Genomic DNA, 27434 nt, shown 5'->3' with positions numbered 1-27434 from the left:
GAACTGCATGGATCGGTATTTGAGAAAACTACTAAGGCAGTCGATAAGTTAAGATGACAAACCGTACTATTTTAATTTATTTAGAAAGTTGTTATACCAAACTAGTATTTATAGTAATAAAAATAAGAAATTTGTGATTGGAAAAAAAAACACAAGTGATTAAATCAGACGTTTTAATTACATTATTCAAACTCCTGTATCAATGAATAGTCCAATTTATTGATTGGTTCTATTGTGTGTGAGTCATAATCAAAATTTAATTCTCAAAAGATTATAACTTTAACAAAATCAGGTAAGAAATGTTAAACTATACATTTATAGAACAATTTTTTATTTTCTGCAATTACATTGGAAGTTTCTTCAGAGTTTAATTGATATCAATCGACGTCGCAGCTTTTCTGAATTTTCAGTCACTATCTGGAGGGCCAGATATATCATTGTAGAGCCTTTTGTTGCACCACATACGTACAGAAATATAATAAATTATTTCAGCTACTGTTAAAAGGGAGAATCCCGTGAAAAGGCCTAATAGCCCTCCAAAATTGGATATAAAATCAAAAATTCCATAAAGTTCGTTTTTCTCATAAGAAAAGAATAGATCATCTTTGAAGTAAATTTTCAGTCTTGAGAATTGGCTGAAATAAAATGAAATTTAAGTATATATGAATGTCTATAACATAACAATTAATAATACTTGTCAACCAAAGTAATTATCTAAATTGCATGGAATGGGACAGTAGGTTTCATTTTTATGTTGTTTTTGATAATATCGAGATGCGAAAGCGATTTTCACAGTTGTAATTTTGCACTTATTCGCCAATATTCAACATTAAGAAATAATTTTCATGAAATCATCTATTAATATTCCATAATTGAACCAAATTTTCTAAAATTTGAGATCTATGAGCGTTACCAGCTTAACAAAGAAACAAGACTTTCTTCTTCCAATATCGTTTTTATTTTTTAATAGGATCCCCTTTCAAATCTATATAATTTTCCACCAATACTCCACACTATTAACCATTCAAAATAATAATTGTCGTGTTGATGAGCAAGGACGCCACGGAAACACAAATAATAATCAAGATCCATTTTTGGGAAAGTAGATAGACGATAAACTAGAGAAAGAGTTTCTTGATATGTATAATTAACGTATGAGTCAAGATATAAAGCTTCAAAGGCTGGCAGAAAGCGGTATTACTCCTTATAGAACAACTAGTATTCTCTAACAGTAAACTCTTGTATGCAAGCTCTTAACTTTACGATATGCCTTGTTTCTAGGAAACGAAATGCTATCAAGCATGATAATTTATACCCACACGAAGCAAAATTACCTCCAAGAAGTAGATATCTGATCTATACAGCAATCACTTGAAGATAGATCATTAAAACTAACAGTAATATGGAATCAAATGAAATTCAAGCTCGCCGAGAAAATGTTTATCAAAATCCAAGCAAACCGGGGCAATTAATTTTGATTTTGTCAAAAAATTTCTTCTATCCAGTATTTTTATTTCCATAGTACATTCCATAAAATATTTTTGACAAAAATGAAAGATATTAAACAGTCATCATGTTGATCACAAACGAGACTTTTTTATGTAGATTTCTTCATTTTAGAAAATATGTTCTAATTTTGCGGCGCTGTGTAGTTATCAGCTATAAAAAATGTTCACCGACTATTTTGTTGTTACCTCGTACCTTACCCGAGATTGTAACTTATTATTTGTCTAAAACGTTTTATAAGTGGGATGTGCTTTACAACCATAAGAATCATTGCTGTCTATTGGGGTTTCACGGATAATTATGAATATAATTTTACTTCTAGCAAAAAATTTTGACAAAAAATACTCACAGTTCGTTCGTTAAATCATCTGAGAAATTTAATTCCGTTCGAAGTTTTTTGTGAGCTTTGTAATATTCTTTCCATTCCCATTGGGTTCTAGTGATACTTGTTTGATAAGTGAGTTGACTACAGAGAGGATAACAATTACAACTTAGAGAGTCTTCTCTCAAACCCATTGCAACTTCTATTTCCAATGTTTTGAGTTCACCTAAAACAAAGTTGTATAACAGTTCCAATTGATATGTAATGAACGAAAAAGAAAATAACACTGAATGTTTTTCATCGTGAAATGTACATCTCAAATGGCATCAGAATACTTCTAAAAATTAAAAACATGGCTTTACTGTAGGATTCTATGACGATTGTTTCAATCAAACTCACCTATATCCATAATCGTATTAATAAGTTAGTAGAAAGAGTTTGAGATAGTTTTCGTCGTTATCAGTAAATTGCAAGTATTTGAAGCAAGCATTTTATCGTGAAATTCTAAAGAAACTGGAAACATGTAGTTTTTTCCAAGAAAACATCTTCTTCCGAAATTTTTTTTCTAGCAGTGTGATTTTTTATAATTCACAAGTTTCCAATTTTCATGTAATGTTTGAATGCTTGAATCAGGTAATTGATGCAGGGAAACTTCCTACGAACAGGAGATTCCAAGATTGCTGGTTCCATGTCCCGTGGAATGTAGGGCGGATCGTAAGTAATGTATAATTTTATAAAAGAGTGATAATTTGATACAAATCACTTGTTAATGCATGGAGATAGTTGCGTCTATTTGGACATCTATCAAATTTTTCAGAACTCATTATTTTTTATTCAGTCCTATGAATACTTACTTTCTGCTTCTTGTAAACAATTTCGCTGATAATTTCCACAAATAGGAGTATCCTTCTCATCTGAAAGTATAATAATATATTAAAACGTTGCCCACGTGAGATATATATAGAATAAGTGTGTATTGAGGAATAAATTCAAAAGTAGTTTGTCATTGTCATTGATAGTTATAATAATAGGTTGTGTAAGCTTTCACTAACTGCGAAATATGAAATTTCTAGCAGGAACTGAAAAATGTCATATCTTGATACAACTTGTAAATGCATTACAATTACATAGAACACCAACAATGTATATATTAAACACACAGATGGATTTGATGTTGTGTATAGTGAGTCAACAAATGTTCAAAATTATCTATTGTCAACAAAATCAGTTCTTTCTATTAACCAATTAGAAATCATTCTAATTGTTTAATAAATTGATTGCAACAATGGAAATAGAGCAAGAGAACTAAAAAATACCAGAAAATGAACTGAAGCCTAAACGATAGCCTTTTCTATCTTTCCAAATTCAATTCAACAGATCGTTAATACCATTTGGTGAACTTTTCCGATGGCCGTTCTTAACGCTCATCGTCAGTCAAGGTGATATGACCACATTCAAAAAATTAGTATTCAAACTATTCAGTTTATTTCAATTTATAGATACTCAAACTCTTTTTGTAATAAATAAACTTACGTGGCATATAAAAATGAACACATCCGCACTTTTGTAAAGTATAATTTGTGAAACATTCCAGATAACAATTTCCTTGAGTATACGAAACGAAATAATGTAATATTCTCTCATCAGAGAAGTAACATTTTCTATCTTCAGTTTTGTAACTTTTGACTGTCGTTGAAGTTGACATTACATTCGGTGTAACTATGACTCTAGTAGAGCTTCCCAAAGGTAAAATAAAATAATCTTTCTTCGTTTTGGGGATAGAATGTGGTGTATGGACTGTAATCTGTAATACAGATAAGCGCCTTTAAATAACTTTGAATATTTAATGAAATAATTGATTTCTAAAATTTTATGTCAAAGAAATTTTCCACGAATAAGATATCGAGTGTGTTTACTGGCCTATTAACATATCATTTCACTATATTTTTTTAGAAAAATCACATATTGCAGATAATTTTTATAGCTCATATTGTGAGATTATGCCGTCGGCGATGCTCATGGAAATTTGGAAATATTTTTCATGGACTTTTTTTGCCGCTCCAGGACAACTTTCTTTACTGTGTCAACAACTAACAGATTCCAAGATAAAGCCCTTTTTCTATTTTGTTTGTCAATGTATTATGATATGTTTTTCTTGATAATTTATTTGATAAACACCGAAATAGATCAAAACGTCAATTTTTACCTGTATTTTTAAATTGATTTCCTATAAAAAGATACCTTAAACCGAGACGATTCATCACAAAAAACATTATTAAAAGGTTTAAAAAGTGGAAAATGAAAGAAATTTATCATAATTTTTCGATTTCTTCTTTTGTGTAAATAGCACTGTCTCAGTCTCAATGGGATTGACATTCAAGGATTTTGAGGTGTACCACTTCACAATGAATGTGTGTGACTCATTTCTCATTTTTTTGGACCAGAACTCAAAGTCATCGGCATAGACTATGTGTGCACAGTTGGGAATTCAGGATCGAAAGTTGAAAATCAAAACACAAGCACTAGAAAAACTATCAGACAGGTATAATTGAACACAATGTATCTAGGCTTCTTGAAAAGCACAAATACTTCCTTTATTTCGATGCATCAGTAATTTATACAGCGTTTCTCGTAAAACCTTGACCGAATCGCAGAGTTTCAAATTTGTGTTTCCACAATAATAGTCAACTAAATAGCCATAACTTCTAGAATCGATAGATAAATTTGTTTTATAAGATTGTGGAGAATCACTGAAAGAAAATGTTTTGTTTTCAGATATCCTGGAAAATATTCGTTCAAATATTAGAGCGAATATGTGGCGCATCTACGAAATTTTCAATTAACTGTAAGAAATGGATTTGTGGATAGGGAAGGGACGCCCAAAATGCACAGATTTAGCTTCGGTAGATTTATTTTCATAAGGAAGCATGAATGATGATTAATGTAACAATATCAGTCGATAAAAATTTTATTTTCTTTGTGTGTAATAAATGTTATGTCAAGAGAAGGAAATGATTGTTCCGCATTTTGACTGTTCATATTAAATTGTATATGAGGATTAAAACTTTATTTCAAAAAATGAATAAATAATTATTCGAATGCTTGGAATATAAAGGTGTGTCCAATATGTCAAAATATCATTATCATTCCTCATTATACCTAAGAGATGAATATTGAATACTAACAGAAGAAATCATGAACAATATTGATATATGCCATAGTAATAATTAGTGACTAGAGCCGAAAATTTAATTTTATATTGGAATACTTCTAATGATAATAACTATAGTTATACAGAAAAATTTGTATGATACTTTCGATAGAAGTACATTTGGTTCGCAAAATTGTTCTATTCTCTTCGCTCTATTGCGAACTAAAATATGGAAAAATTTTGAAGGTAGTTCTATCACTACGTCATAATATCGTACATATTCCAAGAACTGGAGCTAAGCTCTCTCGATAGTTGTATTTCTGATATAATAGATAGGAAAACTAAAAATATATACAGGACTCTGCATACTTCCTTGTTTGTTTATCTGTTTGTTGTTCTGTCGTAATGACTGTCAAATTTACCTCACAACATGTACTGTATTTTATTATATAAATCGAAAGTACATTGCCTATACTCAAATTACTCACACTATATCCAACATCAATTGAGCAAAGAGGATCAGAGTCCCCACTAAATGCCATTATTATGAGATCAAAAGAATTATCAGCGCCTGCTTGTAAAGCCCTTCGTGGGTAGGCTTCTTGACCAGTACCCTTACGATATCCATCATCATTATCCCAGTCACTGGTTAATATACCGCTGTGGAAATCAGAATAATGATGCCTGAAAATAAATCAAAATCATAAAAATCATTTGATGTAATTATTTCTCATTGGTTATTTAGAAGAAAGCCATAAAACTTGTGGAAGTGACACAAAAAAAATAGTTGGCAAGCTAGTAATATTACATTTGCACTGTAAGATGAAATAGCTTTTGTTTCGATTATGACAATTTTCTAGCTATAGCACCTGTAAGCCTTCTTCATTACTAGAATTATATAGCTCTCTATTTGTTTACCGGCAACATCTTGTAACGTATCTTCCTTACATATCTGTGTTGGTCTTCTTCCTTCTTTTTTCATCCACACATCTTCCATTTCATATTTTTGGCATCCCCATCTGATTACGTTCATTATTATTGTCCAATCATACAAGTCTATATGTCAGTACGTCTTTTCCACCCTTCCACTATATATTTTTCCCTCCATATCCCTCCAAATCGCTTTATACCCTAATTTATTTCATCTTGTCAAGATACATTATGGATTTTTGTTTGGGATCAATTATCGCTGATATTGTAAGCATCGATTTTCAATTCTCGATTGTCTCATATTTATTTTTATCTAATCTTTTCCCCTCTTTTTCTACTAATTAATACAAATCTTCCTATCACATCTGTTTTTTTTTAACACATGTTTAATTATGTTCTTTCCATTAGTTAAGATTTTGCTTTTGTTGTTAGTGTCCTTAAATATATGGAAATTTTGTACCTCTATCTTCACCTTAATATTTTCAATTCATATTGAATTCCATGTTCAATTTCCTCTTCAATCTTGTTGTTGCAACTATATCACATTTAATAAATTTGAATTTTAGGTAATACATATCAATAACCCTATCTATTATTATTGAAAATGATAAGTTGGTAGCATATGAGAACATCAGTTTTGAGTATTAAAATAATTATTCAATTGTTATTAACTATTTTCTTTTCAAAATGTTATGCATAATTAGAAATTCTGACCTTGATGTTGACGTTTTACCTTTTTATTTGTTTTTAATTATATGGAATCTATTCTTATTTCTATATATCCTAATCATTTATCTTTATACTATGAATCGGTCTATTTGAACAAACTTTGTCTATTTTATTAATTCTAATAATCCTAATATTTTTTTTCTTTTCAAGTAATTTCCAGAAGCATATCGTCATAATAATGAATATATTGGTAGCATGTTAATATAGTAACATGATTGTAATTATCAATTTCCTTCCTATCATGTCCCTGACTTCTTCCGTACTTTTTTCCATTTTTCCGAAAATTACTGGCTAAATTGTATTTATATCACTATAGAAGTTGACCCCAATTTAGACGTTTCTTATACACAAAATATCTTTCTCGTTTTGTTTTACGATAACTTCTATTTCTTCATTAGTATTCTGCAATTTTTGTTCATTTCCAATAATTCTGTATTATATCGTTTGCTCAATTTTTTATTCTCTTCATGACATGTCTCTGTTTGTTGTACTCTAACATCTAAATTTTGATTAATCACCTCCATTTGAATTTCTCCCGATAAATTTTGCTCAAAATCCTTTTTAATTCTGCAACTTCTTCCACTACGTGGTTTCCTATCTCTTAATTGATCTCAACCCCATTTTCTTGAATTTCTAATCCCAAATTTTCTTTTTGGTCTTTTCCTTCTCTTCCATATTTGCACCTTTAATTCTTAATTATTCTTTATCCTCCCTAAATATCCTGATCTTCAAATTTCCTAATTTCTTTCGTTCAATTTTCTTCTCTGGCTTATTACTCAGTTTTTCTTCCATATATTCGAATTTTTTATTCATCTTTTTCTCATATTATTTATATCTTCGCTCATTTTTACCAAAAATTCCATTATAGTATCTCGTTCTCTCCTTCCCTACCTCTATCAATTCCTTTGAATTCTTCAATTGATTCAGCCCTCTCACTTGTTTCCTTATCCATTTCTTGCTCCTGATTGCTGTCCCGTTTCTCCTGATGTATTTGAGAGTCCTCCATACCATGTCTTTCTGTTATTTTTCTGATCCTTCTCCTGCCACTACTCGTTTACCGTCATTTTTCCTTCTATATTGTCTAATTTTTTTTTAGATGTTCTGTACAATTTTTTTGATATTTTCTATGTTTTGGTGAATCAACCTTTTTGTCCTCTGTAGATTAAACTGATATAAAATAAATGTTGCAAAAGGTGTATCTATTGGTGTTTTGATTCGTAATAATAATAAAATTCGAAAAACAGGCAACACATTTGAAATATTTAAAAAATAATGCAATAATTCGATTCAATGTCATATTTTGTTGAAGACTTAAAATTAGTGAAAACGTCAATTTTGTAACAATATTTAAACAAATGAAAAAAAAAATTTTTTTTAGAAATTCACAAAACCAGTTTCCAAATACCAATCTTTTTATATCCCAATCTGTTTACATATTTTGATAGAACAATAATAAAAATGTAAGAAAGAACAAATTAGACATTACTTGTTCACAATTTATATAATTATTGTTAATTATAATATATATTAAAGTGATGTGTAAAACCAGCTGGGATTTGACCAATTAAGAATCTGTAATCAATGCCAACTTCAATTAAAATGAGTCCTCCTAGTTTATGAAAAGGGTCTAGGTATAATTTTCAGTTCAGTGTCAAAAATTTGGGTGCTTATACTTTCAAACGCTAGATATTAACATAATTAGAGAAGAGCATTCTTTCACATGGTGTTATTTCTTCATTATTCTTTGTTGGTTTTCACATTTTTACAGATCACTATAAGTTTATTGATACTTACACATTTGATTTGAAAATTTCGTCTCTATTCAACATATTGAAGGTATAACATATCCCACCGTCCAATATTATTGGCGAAAAATATTCCAAACATTCAAACTCTTCTCCCATGTATTTGCAAATGGAGCTGTCTATCAAAGTCGAAGTAGGATTTAACTAGAAAGGAAACAGTTAATATTGACAGGCCAAGAAATGAATATTATTTAGTGCTATCTGTAAATTAAATTACAAAAAATACCTTGTCGAGTCTCTCGTAAAACGTTTCATTGAAATGTAGGATTTCTGGAATGTATTCTGAGACACCAATATCCAAGTTATCATCGTCACATATCATACTCATATACTGCGCAGTTTGGATCCTAAAATTCTGATCTAAGATTTTCGGGCAACACACTTAAGTAAATGCTCTAGGGGAATACCCCAGCGGAAGTGACGTTTACGGGCTTATGGCTACGTCGTAGTATTCTTATTACCATGTCTTACCGCAGACGTCAACATTGAAGTATCGAAATACGGGGTTTGTTAACAAAAGGCGAAATGAAAAAGTGATAAACGTATCTTTTTTGTTAATAATGGCAGAGTAGGGTTGATACCAAAAGGTGATATTGTTTTGTTGATAATGGTCTGGAATTATGTGGGTAAGGAAATATGGTGGAAAATGCGGCTGGCCACCGAACAAGAAATGGCCATCCCCATTGGGCCGAAGGAGTACCGGTCGACCCAGAAAAAGGCAAATATTATTCCATTATGCGACCAGTATTGGAGAAGGAGAAGCAACGAGTGAGAGAAAGAACTGGTTCCATACCATCTTCATTATTGAAAGGAGTAACAACCCGAAATATGAAAAAAACCGGAAAAGGGTTATTGATGGACTATACTGCCAAAGCGGAAACTAAAATTTTATATCAATAGATCATCAAACAATGCCTATAAACAAATTTGGTGGCCATTTCCTTTCGAAATCAACCTAGGATCCATCTAGTAATATAGTTAAATCATAGCTTCTATATCTATGGAAGCCAGATACCACCACATAAATTTGATTCTTCATTTAAAAGGTCAAAAGACTAAATTGAGCAAGGAATTTTATGTATTGGATAATGGAGGAATTGCAATGAATTTTCCAAATAGTAAGATAATAAATAATGACATTTTCAAACTAGACGCACTTGCTGGTATATCCATTATAAAAGGAGATATTCAAATTAGCGAATGTCTAAATATAAAGTGGCTTGAACTAAATTCAGAATCTTGGATCGACAAAAATGCAATAATTTTAATTTTTTTTCGACGTACCATCTTGTGACGTGATACTCTACAAGTGACTACAAAAATATGATTTGCTTCTTGGCTAAAGAGGTTTGATTCGTGTACAGAGGTTTGCGTCGTATCTATGTCGGTAATGCAGATTTGATACGTCACGGTTACTTCTGAAGCTTTCCCTATTCCTCTAAACTCATGACCTCACATTCCTCCTTACTTTAACTTCAATACCTCATACAATGTTTTCCGCACTCCATATCTTCTTGTGTCCATGTCGTTATTCGCTGCCATTCTAGGGAATCTATTAACAAAGTTATATATCAATGCCCTTGTGGCCGTCGCTTGTTCGATGGCCAGCCGCATTTTACCCCATATCTCCTTACCCACATAATTTCGGACCATTATCAACCAAACAATAATCCTTTTGGTATCAACCCTACCCTGCCCTTATTAACAAAACACGTACGTATATCGCATCCCGTATTTCGATACTCCGATGTTGCCATTATCGCCTTACAAAACATATAAGACATGGCGATAAGAAGACGTGGCGACAATCCCTAAACTTCACTTCCGCTCTGGTAACCCCCTAAAACATCTATTCACTTATAATTTTAAACAATGCAGAATCTTCTTTAATTTGAAACGATGGTCATTTTTTACTTACTCATATTCAGAAACAGAAATGTTATCCCAAAGTTTGTGAACGACATCCGTAAAATTGAAGAGAGATTTTGCCGCTTTTGTAAAAGGACATATTGTTATTGCTGGAAACGGTATTTGAAAAATTGGCGTCTCTCGTGTTGCTAAGCTAACGATAAATGGATTCTCGTCATATTTATCATATTGCTCCTTTATGAAATAAATTGATAATGCTGTCGCTATGATGATCAATGTGATCCATAATATCCTAAAGGAATTCATTAGTATTAGCGAAAAAATATGAATTAAAAGTTTTAAAATCGGCAGTGAGAACCTTCCCGCTGTGGAAAATTTCCATAAACACGGTAAGCTTTCAAAGTAAAATTATCCAAAAAATTGTACGCAATTAATGGATCCTTTTCTGGAAAATATGCCGATTGGCTCATAAGCCAAGTTTTTTTTAATGCAATACGATACAATGCATATATTTCCTCATAATCAAATTTATCCAACATTTGTCTTTCTCACAATATGTGGCCTAATCTGTGGCCTATAGGGTGCTCAAAATAAAGGTGTCCCCATCACTAGAATAGGTAGAAAACTGAAAACTTATTGGGGTTTGCTTGGTAAAAAAAATTAGCAACGCCATCCGTCTTCAATATAGAGGGCGTTGAAGAGAAAAATAGTACATTATGTTACTAGGAGTAGAAGGCTAGCATTATTGTTGAGCCGAGATTCTGTGCAAACTGGGCGAAACATATTATGGGTCTTCTGCTGCGAGTGACATACAATTTTTTCTTCAAGCGTAAAAATAATTCATTGAAATTCTTCTTCTTGAGACATTTTTACTATACTCTTTTCAAAACTGACAAACATCAAATTAAATCAAAATTAAATGGCAGTTCCTGCCCATAATAAGACGTTGCTATCGTTTACCATTATTTTGTTACTAGTACAATAATGAGTTCATTATTTCACTAGTAAGAGGATAGGTTATTTCTACGATCTGCGTTGCCAAAAATAATATAGATATTATTATACACTTGAAGAAAAAATTATTTTTTCTTATACACTATACTTATACAATAATGATAGTCTTCTACTCCTAGTAACATAATGTACTATTATGTTATAATTTTTTTCGATTTTACTGAAACTCCTGGCAACATTGTGTTGAGGTTATCTACGAATATATTGCCCTCATAGAGGGCACTAGTTATATGTTCCATACCAAGTAATATTGAACATAACTTTTTAATGGTTAGATTTATTGATCAAAATTCCAAGTGAATTGAAGTATTATCCAATTTTACACTAGAAAGGCACTTTTGATAAAGCTTGATACTGATATTGGTATAAAATGATATTATTCCTACTATCATAATTTTTTTTTTAAATTTATTGTCGCATCAACTACAGAGGTTATTAGCGACATGTCAATTATAGTTTGTGATACAATTTGGTGTCTTTCAAATACTTAATTATGTTTGCATTATTACAATTTTCATTGAGTAAGGTGGTTATATTGTCTGGAAAATTGTTAAGTATTCTTTCATTTCTGTACTTTCGACAGTTTAACAATAAATGTTCAACATTAAGGTTCTCGTTACAAGTTTCACATATCGGTGGGTTTTCTCTATTAAATAGATGGGAGTGTGTTGCTTTAGTGTGACCCAGCCTTAAGCGATCGATTTTTATTTGATCTGGGCGACTTTTTGGGCTACCTTTCCATGGTTTAACGTATGGTTTGATGGTTTTCAATATTGTTATCGCTTTGAAATCACTGACCATCACTTCGCGCACAATTGTTGCTTTGTTGTTATCTGCTGCTTCTCTGGCGTATTGATCCGCTTTTTCGTTTCCTGGGATATTGGTGTGCGATGGGACCCAGATAATTTGGACGCACGCTTTGGATTGGTGGAGGAGGTATAGTTGGGTTTTAATGAGGGAACCTAGTGGGTGTTTGGGAAAGAGTTGTTTAAAGGTGTTGATGGAGCTCATAGAATCAGTAATTATTGCAATTTTTTTATATTCATAACTACTGGCGATTGTTAATGCCTGAAATATGGCATAAAGTTCACCAGTGTGGACGCTATTGTGAGGAGATAGCTTAAATGCAAAATTTTCGTTTGCTAGTATAACTGCTGCTCCTACGCCATTAGGTGTTTTGGATGCGTCAGTGTACATAAGATGGTATTCTTTGAGGTTACTATCATAAAATGAAACGGTACCTTTTTATTTGAATATAAAATATGCAGTTCTAAATGAATGGCTGCTTTGCATTAGCCACTACTGTTTTGTGTATAACAGATTTATGAATAAATTAGAGAACGGCGGCAATATTCTGATCGCTTTAAAAAAAAATAAGGGATAAACGAGGCTAGTAGTTATTTTGAGAATTTTCCGTGAAAACTTGAGATTCCAAAGCTTTCCAAGATTACAGTGTAGTTTTAAATAGTTACTTCTAGGAAACTCGAAAATCAAGGAATCTCCCACTTTTTTAAGCTAGATATTTTCGGGGAATATGCTCAATAGTTCTCAAAGTGGATCACATATTCTAAATTTTCATCTGGAGTCAAATCTGTACATACTAAGAAGACACTGACAGTACTACAGAAAAAAATGGGATGTGTTTAATGCCAGCCATCGACATCTGTTACTCAGTATAGTTGAGCCTTTGTTCGTATCTATAGAAAAGGAAATTATTGAAAGTGAATGTCTTAAGCGTATTTAATATAACTGGACGTTCTAGATGATTTCCCCAGAAAACAGATGACAATTTCTGAGAACATTTATCTTGAAACGTAGTGCAAAGGAAAACTCCATCTTTAGTTACAGCTCAAAAGCTATAAAGAACATAGCAAAATTTAGAGTAACGATTATTTTCCATATATCCATGGGATTTTCTGCTTTTATTGAATAAAATAATGAAATAATCAGCAAAAATAGACCTAAACTGTGGAAAATAAGTCATTGGATCTCCTTCAAAGAAATATAAAGCCATGTGCAGCATCTCAGTATTGAAAAATTATTAGCCGGAATTTACACCATATGTTTTTTATCTCTTAATTAGGGAAAAATCTACCATAAAAAAGTAGACAAGATTATATCTTGTTAAAGAAATCGGCACACGTCTGAAAGGTTCTGGAAAATAAATTGTGATTCATATAATGTATGATATGAAGATTTGTAGGGATATATTGAAGGTTATGATAGATGAAAATGTATAAATTGAAAACAAATATTTCAATGCGTCAATTTCGTTATTTATAAGCCCACCTCGTATAACTAAAACAAAATCACAAATTTTGCAGGTGGTTTTTGGTTTCTAGGTCTGTTTCGAGGCGCCCGTAGGCCTAGACGGCCAAAATTGTTTCTGGCCAAACTGCTATAGTCCAGGAGATAAGTGAATATTGGAGATATTGTTGCTTCTCGAACGCATCGAGATCTGATGATAACATAACGACGTCAGCTGATGCCTTGAACATGAAAAAAAAATTATACTTTCAATGATTTTTCTCAAATAAAAATTCACCTGATGATAGCTCATATGTAACTGTAGATAAATATATAGGCCAGCTCGCACTGTCTTGATTAAAACACTGTCAGTTGAAACTTGAAAGTTATTATGTATGAGTTAGGCGGAAGCATCATCTTTAAATGCTTAAGCTAACTAGTTTTCGCTTGGTTCACCGCTTGTTGATCCTTTTTATTTATCTAAGCTGCATATTATCAATCAGCTTACAAATAGTCATGTGGGAAGAATTGACGTATCTGCTATTATTCTCAGAAGAATACGTGAGTCTCTGACAATGAATCAGAGAGGGATCAAGAGAGTAATCAAGCCAAAACAATGACGAAAATGGAGCTAACTGGTTAATTAGCTATTTATATTAGTTATATAAAAAGCTAGCAGTTGGTCAATAGGCGGCCTAACTCCAGTAAGTTTCAAAGTATCAGCTAAAAGTTTTTCCAACAAGATACAATAAGCTGACATATTTATCCACAGTATAATTTTTGTCCATGTTCGAGGCAGGATTGTTTTTTTTTTTTCAACATATTTGGTACAGTTTCACAAATTTTGAGCTGGGAGGAAATGATTGAATGTATTTTTTTTTCCGTCATGTATAGAAGGATACCGCCGCGCCGTAGTTGACGGTCATATGGCTTTATGATACAACTCTCTGATGCATATAACTAATTACCACTAAAGGGGAACATGGACATATAAATCTGTTACTGACTCCTGGACTAATACACATATCTAGTATGCATCTAAAGTTTCGTAGACGAAAACAAACGCAATGACAATGCGAGGTTCAAAAGAAATACTTATGGATTTTATAGCACACAATTCGAAAACTTTTTGGTAAAGTAAATTAATGTCTCTATAATCTCTAACACCTCGTGATCACTTTATTACTTGATTGATTTTAATAATACGTGACTATGTGTATATGTATATAATACGAAATAAAAATATAGATCTATTCGGAAATCTTGATCATTTATAGTATTTAGGTTGATAACACAAAAAACACTATAGATTGATCAGGCACGACTAGCTTGGATGTCATTACTTCCATAAATGTAAGTTGGGAAATACATCGAGACTCTAAAAAATTCGTCACTCGCCGTGAAGATTTTTTTTTTTGGATACGGATAAAATATTTGTTAGCAAAAGGCAATATGGCTAGGCAAATGCAAAAGAAACTGGTCACTGAAACTAAAACTTTTCAGACAGCTCTCGTATAAGTTACGTGGATTGTAGGTTTTTATATTTAATCTTATATTAGTTAACTTGAACATTTAAATGAGAAATCAATTATTCGAGTAAACAATTTACAAGAAAATTCCATTTTCTAAAGTTTGACGTATATCGATATTCAGGCCATATGTTTCGAAACAAAAATAAACAATTCTCGTAAACCGTGAATGTTTGAAACTTATATTTAGAAGAACTATTGATATTTTGTCAATCGTTTCTTTTATGTATAAATTAATTGCATTTTCAAATATCTTGATTTTGGTTCTCTTTCAATCAGAATACATAGAATACATACACTACTACAAAATGTAACGAACGGTGTGGAGAAACCAGAAACCAAAATTGAGACAGAAAATGAAAAGTCATGAGGAATATGAATAAATCATTTAAAAACAGGAAAGACAGTGAAATATTGAGAATACAGTATTCACACTGAATAGACTACCGAATGTCAATATATCTATAATAAAAAAACCAATAGAAAGAACAAGATATTTAACATCTATTGATTTCAAAACAGTCGATGATGTAGAAAAACAAAAATACAGGGTGCGGCAGCATAACTTCCTTTTTTAAAAAGTTCGCCATTTAGTCGGTAGATGTCGTAACGGAGTGCTAGTGGTCTCGTTCGAGAGGGGGGACTATAAAGTTTTGTCCCGGCACAGTTCAGTCGCCATCATGCGTTGGAACAGTGAGGAGCGTGCGTTTGCCGTTGAGGTTTACTTTTCGAGCGGATGTTCTGTGATCGCAACCCAGCGCGCCTTTCGGAATCGCTTTAATTTAGCCCCCTTGGCCCCTGTCCCGGACCGGAAATCAATTGTTACGTGGGTCACTACGTTCAGACAAACTGCAAGTGTGACAAGACGAAGAACTGGAGTCCCTCGGCCCATTAGATCACCGGAGAACATTGAGTTAGTTAGAACTTCAGTGTTGCGATCACCACGGCGTTCTGCGCGCAAACATGCGTCTGCCCTTGGACTTTCCGATCGTTCTGTGAGGAGAATACTTCATGATGATCTTCATTTTCATCCATACAAGATGGCAATTGTGCAGGAACTTTCTGAACGTGACTTCAATTCTCGGAGGAACGCGTGTGAGGTTTTTCTGGAAGTCGTTCCTGAGGACGCTATTGTTTTTTTTTTAGTGATGAAGCCCATTTTCATTTGTGTGGATCCGTAAACAAACAAAACATGCGCTACTGGGCTGATACCAATCCTCGACAATTGCATCAACGGCCTTTGCATTCACCTAAAGTCACAGTGTGGTGTGCAATTTACTCACGTGGAATTATTGGTCCCTGGTTCTTTGAGGAAAATGAAGTCACAGTGGCAGTGAATTCGCACCGGTATGTAAACATGTTACAGGAATTTTTTTTCCCACGGCTAGATGAGTTGGACTTAGGGGACACTTGGTTCCAACAAGACGGAGCAACGGCACACACTTCAAGAACATCGATGGCTGTTTTGAGGGAACACTTCCCAGAGCGCCTTATCTCAATTAGGGGCGATTTGGAGTGGCCAGCCCGCTCTCCCGATTTGACCCCTTGTGATTATTTCCTATGGGGTTTTTTGAAATCCCGTGTGTATGTGAACCGTCCAAGGACCCTACAAGATTTGAAGACGAACATCCAGGAAGAAATTGCCAACACAACGCCTGCTATGCTGGCAAGAGTCATGACAAACGCCAGAAATCGGTTTACTCAGTGTATGGAGAATGGGGGACGTCACCTAACTGATTTGATCTTCAAAACTCAGTAAAACAAAACTTTATGTATGTGCCTGTATTATAAAAAACGAATAAAAATTTTCTGATTCATACAATAAGTTTTATTAACTTTTGAAAAAAGGAAGTTATGCTGCCGCACCCTGTATTAAGTCAGGTCATAATATCTAAGGGACTAAACTGGTCAAATCACAATCACATATGAGAGCGTGAAGATTGAGGGGTGAATTTCAGGAATGAAACAAGATGATAAAAACAAGAATAAAACCTAGACATAGTTTCCATTTACTAATATTTCTATTAGTTATGGGTAAGATTGTGATAGACATTAAGGCTGCTAAAGCTGTACTCGCTCCTTTCTCTCTAATTAATATTTTTTGTTTAAGACAAGTTACCAAAGGATACCACACTTAACGAATTCAGGGGACGTCGCGCTCACATCAACGCAACCTCATTACAAAGATTTGCAGTGGAATAATCTTATATCGGGACCAGCGAAACTTTGACAACAAACCTAACAAGCAAGCAAGGGAGGAGTATTATGAAATTTTATTACAATGTTTGAACAGCGGAATCATGTAATGAAAAATGAAAAAAGCTTTTTTTCAACCACAATTTCTTTAAATGAACAAAAAGAGAATTTTGGTGAAAATCTTGGTACAGTTGGTATGATGTATGTAACAAAAGATCTCGAAAGAAATTAACAATTCATATATTCAACAATATACCTAATTGATTAGAAACAAATGATTTCGGAAAACTTTTGTTACATACATTGAGCAGTATAGAATTGTAAAGGAAGGTTAATCATACTTAAGCTATAACTTTCTAATAATTAGCTCAAAAATCCAGTATTGAGTAAAGGTAAAGATAAATGTACTCACTTATTAGTCATTAGCATGTATTATTCTATCTAATCTTAATGATCAATTGTATCAAAATAAATTTCAAAAATTTTATTTTTTATTTCAATTTATACAGAGTGAGATTGTAAAAACATTACTTTTAAAACTTTAAGTTTTATAGGACTAAAAATAGTTTTAGACAAGAAATCTACAAGTTCTTCAAAGAAAAATTGACTTCATTCAAGTCCCTAATGAAACGCGTTCAACCAGTTATAAGATTGTAAACCGTGTGCATGAACCACCTAGGAATCGAAGCTATTTTACAGTTAAAGCCTTGATTGGATAAGACTCATATAAGTCAAGTTTATTCAAATAAAAATACTATTATAAAATAACCAAAAATGCAGAAGGGGTATCCTTAATTGATCCATGTGATATTATTGAATATTCCATCATTTTTATTCTCATTAAATAATGTGTTGTCAAAACTAGCGAGAAAGAAAGAAGATTGACTAGAAGTTTTATCACAAAATGTGATGAGACGGATTTATTTGGCTAAGAAGAATGGGTTGTTCCATTGAGACAATGCACCAGACCACTAATCTTCTATTTCTTGGAAAAATTAATGGATTCAAATATGAATTGCTACCTAATGCATCCTATTGTTTTTCAACGATGAGGTGATATTCCATAGAACGATTATAAAATTGATTGAACATCGCTGGAACTAGGGCATAGAATGAAGAATACTGTATCTGAAAATAAAAGATTGTTTCGGCTACCTCTAAATCCACCCCGTAAGTTAGTTTGGAAATCAATATCTAGTTATTACGACACAAAAATAGAAATTAAAACACATCAAGTTACACTCATAAAATTGCATATTTGATTATTCGACTGTTACTTGTATTTTTATACATTAATACTTTTAAGTAGTGAAAAATCAAATAAAATTATTGATAATCCAATAATTTTGATTTTTTCTCCTTCATTGAATAATCAAATTTTACGTAAAATTGAAACAATCAAAAGTACCAATTTGAGAATATTTATCAATATTATTTACTTTTCTAAATCTCATTTGACCAGTAAAACTCATGTCGTTAATATATACTCGTATTAGCTCAAAGTTAAATAAAAATTTGCGCGTAACAAGTTCCTTTTTAATCAATAAAATTATTCAATATTAATTTCTATTTTTATTATGATAACAATAATAAAACTTACCTTTCGCCTTTTGACCGTTTCTCGGCCACATAATTGAATCCAATTATACTAGAATGTTCACAATAATCGTTGAAATAGTGTTGAAATCGCGACCACGAATTCGGTTTTTCTCTTTTTCTCTCCACAGTTAACTTATGCATTATCCTCTATTGATTGGAGAATTATTGAACTAAGTATTCATGGTATATTATCTTTTCTAAATTTAGTTCACCAGACTAACTTTGGCAGCTCTTGCGCAACATGCAGAATTTTACGATCACTAGATAAGAAAAAAAATACAATCAGTAATGTAAATACGTTATTAAAAATTGTCAGTGCTGTCAAATTAAAATGTTCAAATTTGATTATATTGATCTCTCAATTCTAAAAATTTGGTAAAATTTTGATGTGAAACCTTAGAAAATTGTTTATAATTATTTTCATTTCACTATACGATGTATGTTTATTGTTTATCATATCATAATCCTTGGAAATAAGCTTTTATTCGGCATAAAACTTTTTCATTTAATTAAACTAATGGATTATCATCTAAATATACACAGCCTTATGTGATTATAAGAAAACATGAAGAGTTGTGTGAGACTAAGTCCTCGATTTTTACAAACACAATACATCATGCTATTTTACCTTCCCTGAAAAAGCGTTTCACGCACAATATGACTTCCCCGTTTGAGAAAATCCATCGACTACTTTTTTTCTATTTTCCATCCAAGATCAAGAATGTTGAAGAATTTGCGAGAAGGTGAAGGGGTAAAGCAAAAGTGCAACGAGCCAATCGAAAAAGACTCTTAGAAAGAGAAAATTCTAAGGAGAGTAATAAATCTTCTCCTGTAATTAGTTATGGAAAAAATAATGATAAAGTGTCATGAGAAATGCAGATCAGAACAGCACAACAATTGTCATAAGATGCTAAGTTTTTTTTGCGAAAAGCAAGCACAAGATGGTAAACCCTTCTACAATTGAGTAATTCCAGTGGTGCCTGCCGTGTGGAGATGCCTGTGGATAGACGTGCCTTGGTAGGTGATTCCACAGGATTGCACTTGTCTAAAAGAAAGGCGCCACGATAAATTAACCTTCTGGGCGTCTGCAGGCGAACTTGGTGTTCATGTCGAGTAGGTCTTGCAAAATCGCTATAAGTCGAACTGCTCTTTTTGTATCGAGTTGAGCAACTTCAAAGGACATATTGCTTCCAACCTCAACACCCAATGAACAAATTTGCGGTAATTGTGATATTTTATGACCAGACACGACCAAATCCTGAGCTGCAGTGCCAGTCCTTTGTGTAAAAATAGCTGCCTGGGTCTTTGCTGTATTAAACTCAATCAGATTGCATCCCCACTCCAGAATGTTCTCAAGATTGGCATTAATGGTGGTGATCTGTATCTATCTAAGGATTTGGGTGTTAGCCGAGTTTATTCAGGCTGTTGATGTGATCGACGCCATCAGTGTACTATCATTGGCGAGCTATAGATCGGGTTTGCAATTTTGTCGAGTAAATCGTTTATATAAAGTTGAAAGAGAATAGGTTAGGTGACATGATACATCTTTGGAAAACACTAGCTTGACCTCAAACCTTTCTGAGGTGTGTCCATCGATAGCGACCTAGATGGATCTACCAAGCCAGTCGATAAACCCTATGATCTTTAATAGATGTTCTACGGGTATGGGAAGTACGGTAACGGAAGTGACGTTTACGGTCTACGTCGTAGTATCCTATCCTAGTAGTAGTTAAAAAGAGATGACGTGCAAAGTGGGCCGTAAGGCTATAACGACGTGAGAGATGATAAAGGTGTTACGTAGTGTTTTATTGATAATGGCTGGGTATATTGTTTTTTTTTTGATAAAAGAACAAGTGACATTAGAGCATTGACATAAAGTTAATAAAGGCCAGCTACAGACAACAACATTGAAGTATCGAAATACAAGGTGTGTTAAAAAGGTAAGGTAAAGCGACATCGATGTCAGAGAAATGTCAAATCATACTAGCCCACGTGACCCTGGGAAGTAAAGACATTTTAGAAGTTAGATGGTATTGTTGCAAAATAGATGATACATACCTTTAAACACACATACAGCAGGTCGGCACCAATGTGCACATGGTAAAAAAAGTTGTAGGATTATTACTAAGATATACACACAATTAGGAATTAAAACTTCAAACAACGACAGCAAACCTTGACTCTAACCGCAAAAAGCGATAATCGGAGCTGCTTACCTTATTCAATATTAATCGCGATAAATATAAATTCACCAAAATCATAGCCATCATATACCAAGCGTTCCAAAAATCATTTCATCGTATATAATAATGAGACAAAGTGCCACGATTGGTCCAGGCCAACAAATATTGCGATTAAAACACCCAAATACTTTTTTAGCATGATGCGGATGCTGTATTAAAAGAATCACAAACTAGGGAGTTGCCATCCTGTCTGCTTTTTATACATTCCTGATGAAAGAGTACAATAAAATATTGAAAACATTTCTAATTTCAGTATAAAAGCATCATATAATAATAATACATTTGATAGTGCACAAACACAAACATTGTTGTTATCATAAATATATTTTGGCTTGGAGTGTTCTAAAGGGTGGGTCCAAATCACAAATAAGTGAAATTTTCCCGTCCTTCAAAATAAATCATATCCGCATAGATGCTTAATCATTACCAAATTGATGTACCTAGAGGTGTCGCGCAATGTTGTTTGAATTACGCCAATCGTTGACTATTCAGCTGGTTGTGATTGCTATACAGTCTGAACAATTTAATACTGTCCTACAATCTTCGAAAGAGGATTGTAAGAGAATTCTTTTTACACACATTATAACATTTTTTCTTTGATCTACATGGGAGACCCTAATCTAAGCATCCCCTTTTATAATGGATATACAAGCAATGTTGCTTCATCAGATTCAAATTCTATTCTTAAGACATTGCTACCAGATTGGTAAACCTCTTTTTGTCTTCAACAGTCAATTTGTACCAAAGGAGTATTATCCTCAAAGTCTTGTGGAGTAAAAATAAGTCGGTTCTTTTGAAAATGGCGATAGGACTCTTGAAAACAAATATTTATGATTCGAAAGTGCTACAAGAGTATTTTGAACAATATGCGTCATCGCTTCCTGGGGAGTATATTGAAGGGATAATAAGGGATACTGATGGTGTTTACGATCACGTTTTAGGTATTCTTCACAACTCAATAGCAGAAAAATTTTATGTTAGTGATTCAAACTTATAAAACAAAATGGAAGTGAGGTTGCTGGTCCTAGCATAGCATCAGTATTAAGGGGGTTACCTATGCTGGGGAATCTGATTTGTATGAGCTACTGCTCAAAAAATCGCCCGGACCCTTCGAAAACTATAATGTTATGACTTACGTGAATATTATCAAACAGAAAAGCGCGGTTTCTTTGAAAAAAATAGTGTTTACTGATGAGGCTACGTACTGCCAATCAAGTATCTTCATCTGTTGTTATTATTATTGATCTTGATCTACAAATAACTCACACTGGATGATAAATTGTGAGCTTCGGTATTGTCAAAAAAATTGACATTGGTTATGAAATACGAAGCAATCGAATTGTAAAGATATTATTTTTTATGAACCCTAATTTAATAATGATTTAGGATGCAATGTATGATATCCACTCACATGATATAACTGTGATATGTGATCGACTAAACGAAAATTTTCAGGCAATATGGATTGGACATAAGAGTCCGCTAAGTGAATGGCCGCTCCTTTGAACAGCACAAGCTCGACTAGATGTAAGTTAGGAGGAACTGAAAGCTTGGTTTGATTTAGAAAAATGTACAATTTCTTTATCGTGTGTAAGCAAACTTGTGCGACAATTTTTTATCAAATTTAAGACTTGTAAATATTTTAAATGGATATCCTTATTTTCAATTCAATTGTGAAATCAACTATACCGTCTAATTTTAATATCATCTTCCGAAAAATTTGATTTATTTTGTTCTTTATATCGGAGTCTAATCATCTTTGTTGTTCCGAATTCGATTGGTCCGTCGTTCTTAGAATTCAAGCTGTGTTTCAACAATTTGAGATTCATATGGAGCCATAAATTTGATTTTTGTTTTCATGGAATACTATCCGGATATGAACCGAGTTATAATCAGTAGAAATGGATTAATTAAAAACAGAATGTTCTGTTTTCCGATATTAACTAACCATACCTCGTAAAACGTAATAAAATTTGTAGAATTTATATCTTAACAATTTAATGGAACATTTATATATCAGAGGTCAAAATTGTGCGTGGATGTCTACCCATTAGTGCACTTTATGAACGCTTCGAACATAATTTCCTAAGTATGTCGAAGGTACACTCAAACTCTCAAATTTTTTCGATATTCCCTTTAATCACTTTCAATAATTGTATATAAGATAACAAAATTAATAATTTTCAAAATATTCGGAGCCAGTATTCAGACACTTCAAGCTTAAATAGCAACAAAGGTCTATTTCCTCACAGCCCTCTCTATAGTATAAAATTAAGAAATAAATGTGAAGATTCCCGCCAAGGTTTTCCCGCTGGAATTAATTTCCGTGGGGGAAGGTTCATTCGTGGGAAAATTTATTATAAACCTGGTGAGTTATGTTATTAGGTTTTAGTTTACCTTCAGTCTCTGAAAACGATAGCTTGGTTATCGAAACGTGCGTCAGACAGTGTAAATGTGCGTGTTGGTGTAGTGGTAGTGTAAACAGTGTATACAGGATTTAGTTTAAATATTTTCCATGATAATCTATTAACAACAATGGTCTTGACAGATTTCTATTCGAAATTCATAAACATAGCCACCAATTTCGCTGGTTTTTCGAATACCATCGTGGTTGCACTTCGCTACAGGATGAATTTCGTGAAGATCGCGGTCGTCCAAAATCGGTTGTTGTGCCAGAAAACGTCGACGCTGTGCGTGAACTGATAGCAACCTAGCAAGATCATCATGTGACATACCGTGAGATTGAGGCATACTTAGGCATTAGTTCTCCCATATATTCAATATTGTATGAATATTTGGTTATCAAAAAGATTTATTCGCATTGGATACCGTATAATTTGATAATCGATGCAAACAGAAGCTCGTGTTGATTGGTGCAAAGACAAATCGTGGATCTATGTATATGATTCCGAAGCAAAACAACAATCGACTGTATGGGTCTTTCAAAACGAGCCAATTCCAACAAAAGTTTTTCGCAAAACAATCACTTCGAAGCAAATGTTGGCCTGTTTTTTCGGAATATCGGGACATGTAGTACGAATATGAACAGTAATGTAGCTAGGCGTCATGTTAACAAGTGAGTTTATTTTAGGTAGCTGGCGTTGAAGTTTTTCAGGCCCACCCCAGTCACCAAATTCCGGAGTTACTTATGTGTTCGGACTTGTTATGGAGAACTTATATTATATAATATTATAATCGGATTGATTACAAAAGCAAAGTACGACAAGTGGACAAACGTTATGTAAAATCCTTGATACACTTGATGATGATGATGACTGAACTAAAACGATTGTAAGAAAAAATCAGTTTGATAGAGATCCTGTACAGTTACAGACAAAAATACACTTATTTTAAAATAAAGTGAAGTTCAGTTGGAGAATATTGAATGATTTTACGCCAATTAACTATAATTATTTATTGCTAGCAGATGTAGGAACTAAAATTAGTATAAGATCACTCTTTTTTCTGTCAGTAATTCACGTTGGTACGGTTTATTGAAAAACTGTCCACTCACATTTCCTAATGACATATTCCAATCAACTCTAATTATTTTTAGATAGTGACCTGATGATGACATACTTTGCTCAATTATTGTTATTAATAGGTATACGGCATAATTAAATTTTCTGCCAAAAATAATTGGCAGTGATTGAGTAGATATCGGACAAATTTAACTCATGACGATATCTTTATACACAATTATTGTCAATGTTCAATTGAATTTTTCATGAAAAAATTGCATTAATTTGAAAAATGGTTTTATTTGGAACTACTATAAAAATTATGGGAGTTCCAATGTTTGAGTCATCATTTTCTCTTGGATATACAGTGATACACCCCAGGTTGAACCGCGTTCTCGACGTTTCGGCTCATACTTTGGAGCCATTATTTTGAGAAGGGAGGGGGGTAGGAACAGGGTGGTTATTATTCATTAGTAAGAGGTGTTCCGATTCCTGCCTACTCCACGTAACAAATCATCCCTTTTTTCGGTTGATTCCAAGGCCGCAATCTGCCTACTCCTTAGAATTTAACCGAGGAAATGAAAAGCATCAAGAACACTATTGACAGTAACACACTCACTGCTAGTCTTGAGCTGACTGGGGAGCTAGTCGCCTGGACCTTGTAATTATAGGGGACCTGTTGGCGTGTTTTGGGGTTTTGATTTCGATAGCTTCACGAATAATCCTGGACTTAAAGGAACGGAATGTGACGATAGTTTTGGTTCTATTGAAATCGATTGTGCGTCCGGAATGGACACGATGCTAGGCAATGGTGGAGGAAATATTGGATTTAGTGACAGACAACAAGTGCTCCTTGGTTCTGATGGAAATAAGTCGATTTGTCTGGCCGGCCGCTAATTGTTCCGAACAATACCGAGCGCTTCCGGATGATCCCCAACTACCCCGAAAACTTCCGAATAACTCTCAGCGTTTTTATTTGGTTTAAAGACACCAAAATTTTTACGATTTCCCGGAGCGATGCCGGACTATCGGGTATTCGGGACTGTTAGATGCTAGACTAATGGACCGTATATATTAGACTGTTTTCTAATTATTCAATAGTTGAAGTAATCGAGCTGTTATAACAATTATAAAATATATTCCAGATTTGAACATGGATTATAACTAAAAACTTTATATTTCTAAGGATAATAAGTATGCATTTAAACTATATGATTTTCTATTCAGGAAATTCCAAAAATAGGTGACTCAGTCTCTAGGATGGATAGAAAACTGAAAAATACATGGACTTTATTCAATAAAAAAGTCTCCTAACGCCATCTGCATTCAAGATAAAGGACGTTGATTAGAAAATAATTATACACGATTTTACCACAACTGGTGCAACTACATTGCAATAAAATTTTATAAGAATATTTTTTGGAAGCTGATACATCGCATAAATTTGTTTTCATATCTGTTAAAGGGCTCTAGTTCATACCAAGTAGTATTAACCATAACTTTTTTAAGGTTAAATTTACTGAGCAAAATTTCATCAATCAACTTAAACATCATTCAATTTCACAAAAAATGGTTCTCTTGGTGGTATTGTGTACCGTTTCCGGAATATTTTGATTTGAAAATTATAAATTAATAAACGATGCTGGTATAAAATAATTTTTTAGAATTTAACGATATTGATTTATTAAAAAATCACAAGAAAAGAATTGAAATGAAGAATAAGAGCATAAAATAACATAAATTTCAAACCGAAAACACCTTTTTGGTACACAAATAAATGATTTTTAAGTTCACTTGAAATTTTGATTAATAAATCTAACTTTAAAAAGTTATGTTCCATACTAGTTGGTACGAACCGTGTAACTTGTTTCCTCCATTAGAGTAAGAAACTTCCAAAAACATATTCGTATACAATTTCATTACAATGTTGCCAGTAGTTTCAACAAAATCGTAAAAGATGTGAATACTTTTTTTTCCACAACGCCATTTATCTTAAGCACGGATGACGTTACAAAAAAATTTCATTAAGGAAACGCTAATTATTTTTCAATTTTCTACCTATCCTAGAGACGGAGTATCTTTTTTTGAAGCTACAAGTATCAATATAGTGATTATATAAACCTTCAATTTACATCTGTTCAACTATATAATGTTTACTTATCTCCAATTAATTACCTCAAGACTCTAAATCATCTCAACACTATATCACATAAAAGAATGGTTATTAAAGTGAAATAAAATAACTCACCGTTGATTATTTCAAAAAGTAGCACTAACGTATAGTATTTATTCAAACTACACAATTGTTTCACTTCATATGAAAATTTTGAAATTGAATAAATGTATGAACAAATTACGTAATAATTAGTTTGATCTAAAAATAGTCTTATTAAAAATTCTATACAGACCGCGAAGGTAAATGTTTAATGTATGGCTAACATTCGTTCACATCGGAATCTGATTGTATACAATGTTACTACGAGGGAAGCTACATAATTTATGTATTCAAGCAACATTTCCAACAATATAATATAATAAAATGAACTCCAATTACGTAATCTTGAGTTTCCCTTATATGTCTGCGTGAATCTTAGTTTTGTTAATATGCGTTAAACAACAAATTATATCATTTGTTTGTCGTTGTTGTTGGGGTAGGATAGTATGTCAATCATGAAACGCGAATCTGTTGTGCCCCCGCATGACATTAGTTTGGAAGTATCTGTTATCAGTTCACCACAATTTTGTGCTAATCGTTTAGACAATCTTAACTCCATGGAACTAAAATGCGCATTTGTTTCTTCAGTTAGTGATAGCTTAGAACTATTTGGGTGAT

The 27434-nt window shown here is 32.9% G+C and overlaps 1 protein-coding gene across 4 annotated transcripts; it reads right to left on the bottom strand.

The window, feature by feature from the left end:
- Positions 1-159: 159 nt before the first annotated feature.
- LOC130449697 (pickpocket protein 28-like) lies at positions 160-27073 on the bottom strand. 4 transcript variants are annotated; one of them, XM_056787661.1, is made up of 11 exons: positions 26850-27033; positions 21114-21347; positions 18899-19157; positions 10362-10604; positions 8670-8790; positions 8433-8587; positions 5468-5663; positions 3362-3632; positions 2683-2742; positions 1856-2054; positions 160-635 (listed from the first exon to the last, which is right to left on the bottom strand). In XM_056787661.1, exons 3-11 carry the CDS (start codon positions 19036-19038, stop codon positions 407-409), a joined length of 1614 nt encoding a protein of 537 aa, XP_056643639.1. In that variant the 5' UTR covers positions 19039-19157; positions 21114-21347; positions 26850-27033; the 3' UTR covers positions 160-406. The 4 variants fall into 4 exon arrangements, with proteins under 4 accessions (XP_056643639.1, XP_056643638.1, XP_056643637.1 ...); XM_056787660.1 differs by lacking the exon at positions 21114-21347 and having other exon boundaries at positions 26850-27073; XM_056787659.1 differs by lacking the exon at positions 21114-21347 and having other exon boundaries at positions 26777-27011.
- Positions 27074-27434: the final 361 nt, after the last annotated feature.

The sequence above is a fragment of the Diorhabda sublineata genome, chromosome 10 (assembly GCF_026230105.1).
Source record: "Diorhabda sublineata isolate icDioSubl1.1 chromosome 10, icDioSubl1.1, whole genome shotgun sequence".
In the NCBI taxonomy this organism is placed as follows: Eukaryota; Metazoa; Arthropoda; class Insecta; order Coleoptera; family Chrysomelidae; genus Diorhabda; species Diorhabda sublineata.
This window is presented reverse-complemented; position numbering and strand designations above follow the sequence as displayed.

Excerpts from the sequence above, each read along its gene's own strand:
- LOC130449697 (XM_056787660.1), bottom strand. The coding sequence starts at position 19,038 with ATGCATAAGTTAACTGTGGAGAGAAAAAGAGAAAAACCGAATTCGTGG. Across the intron at positions 10,605-18,898 it reads AAACGGTCAAAAGGCGAAAG|GATATTATGGATCACATTGA; the intron begins GTAAGTTTTATT and ends GAATTCCTTTAG. Across the intron at positions 3,633-5,467 it reads CAATTGATGTTGGATATAGT|ATTACAGTCCATACACCACA; the intron begins GTGAGTAATTTG and ends TCTGTATTACAG.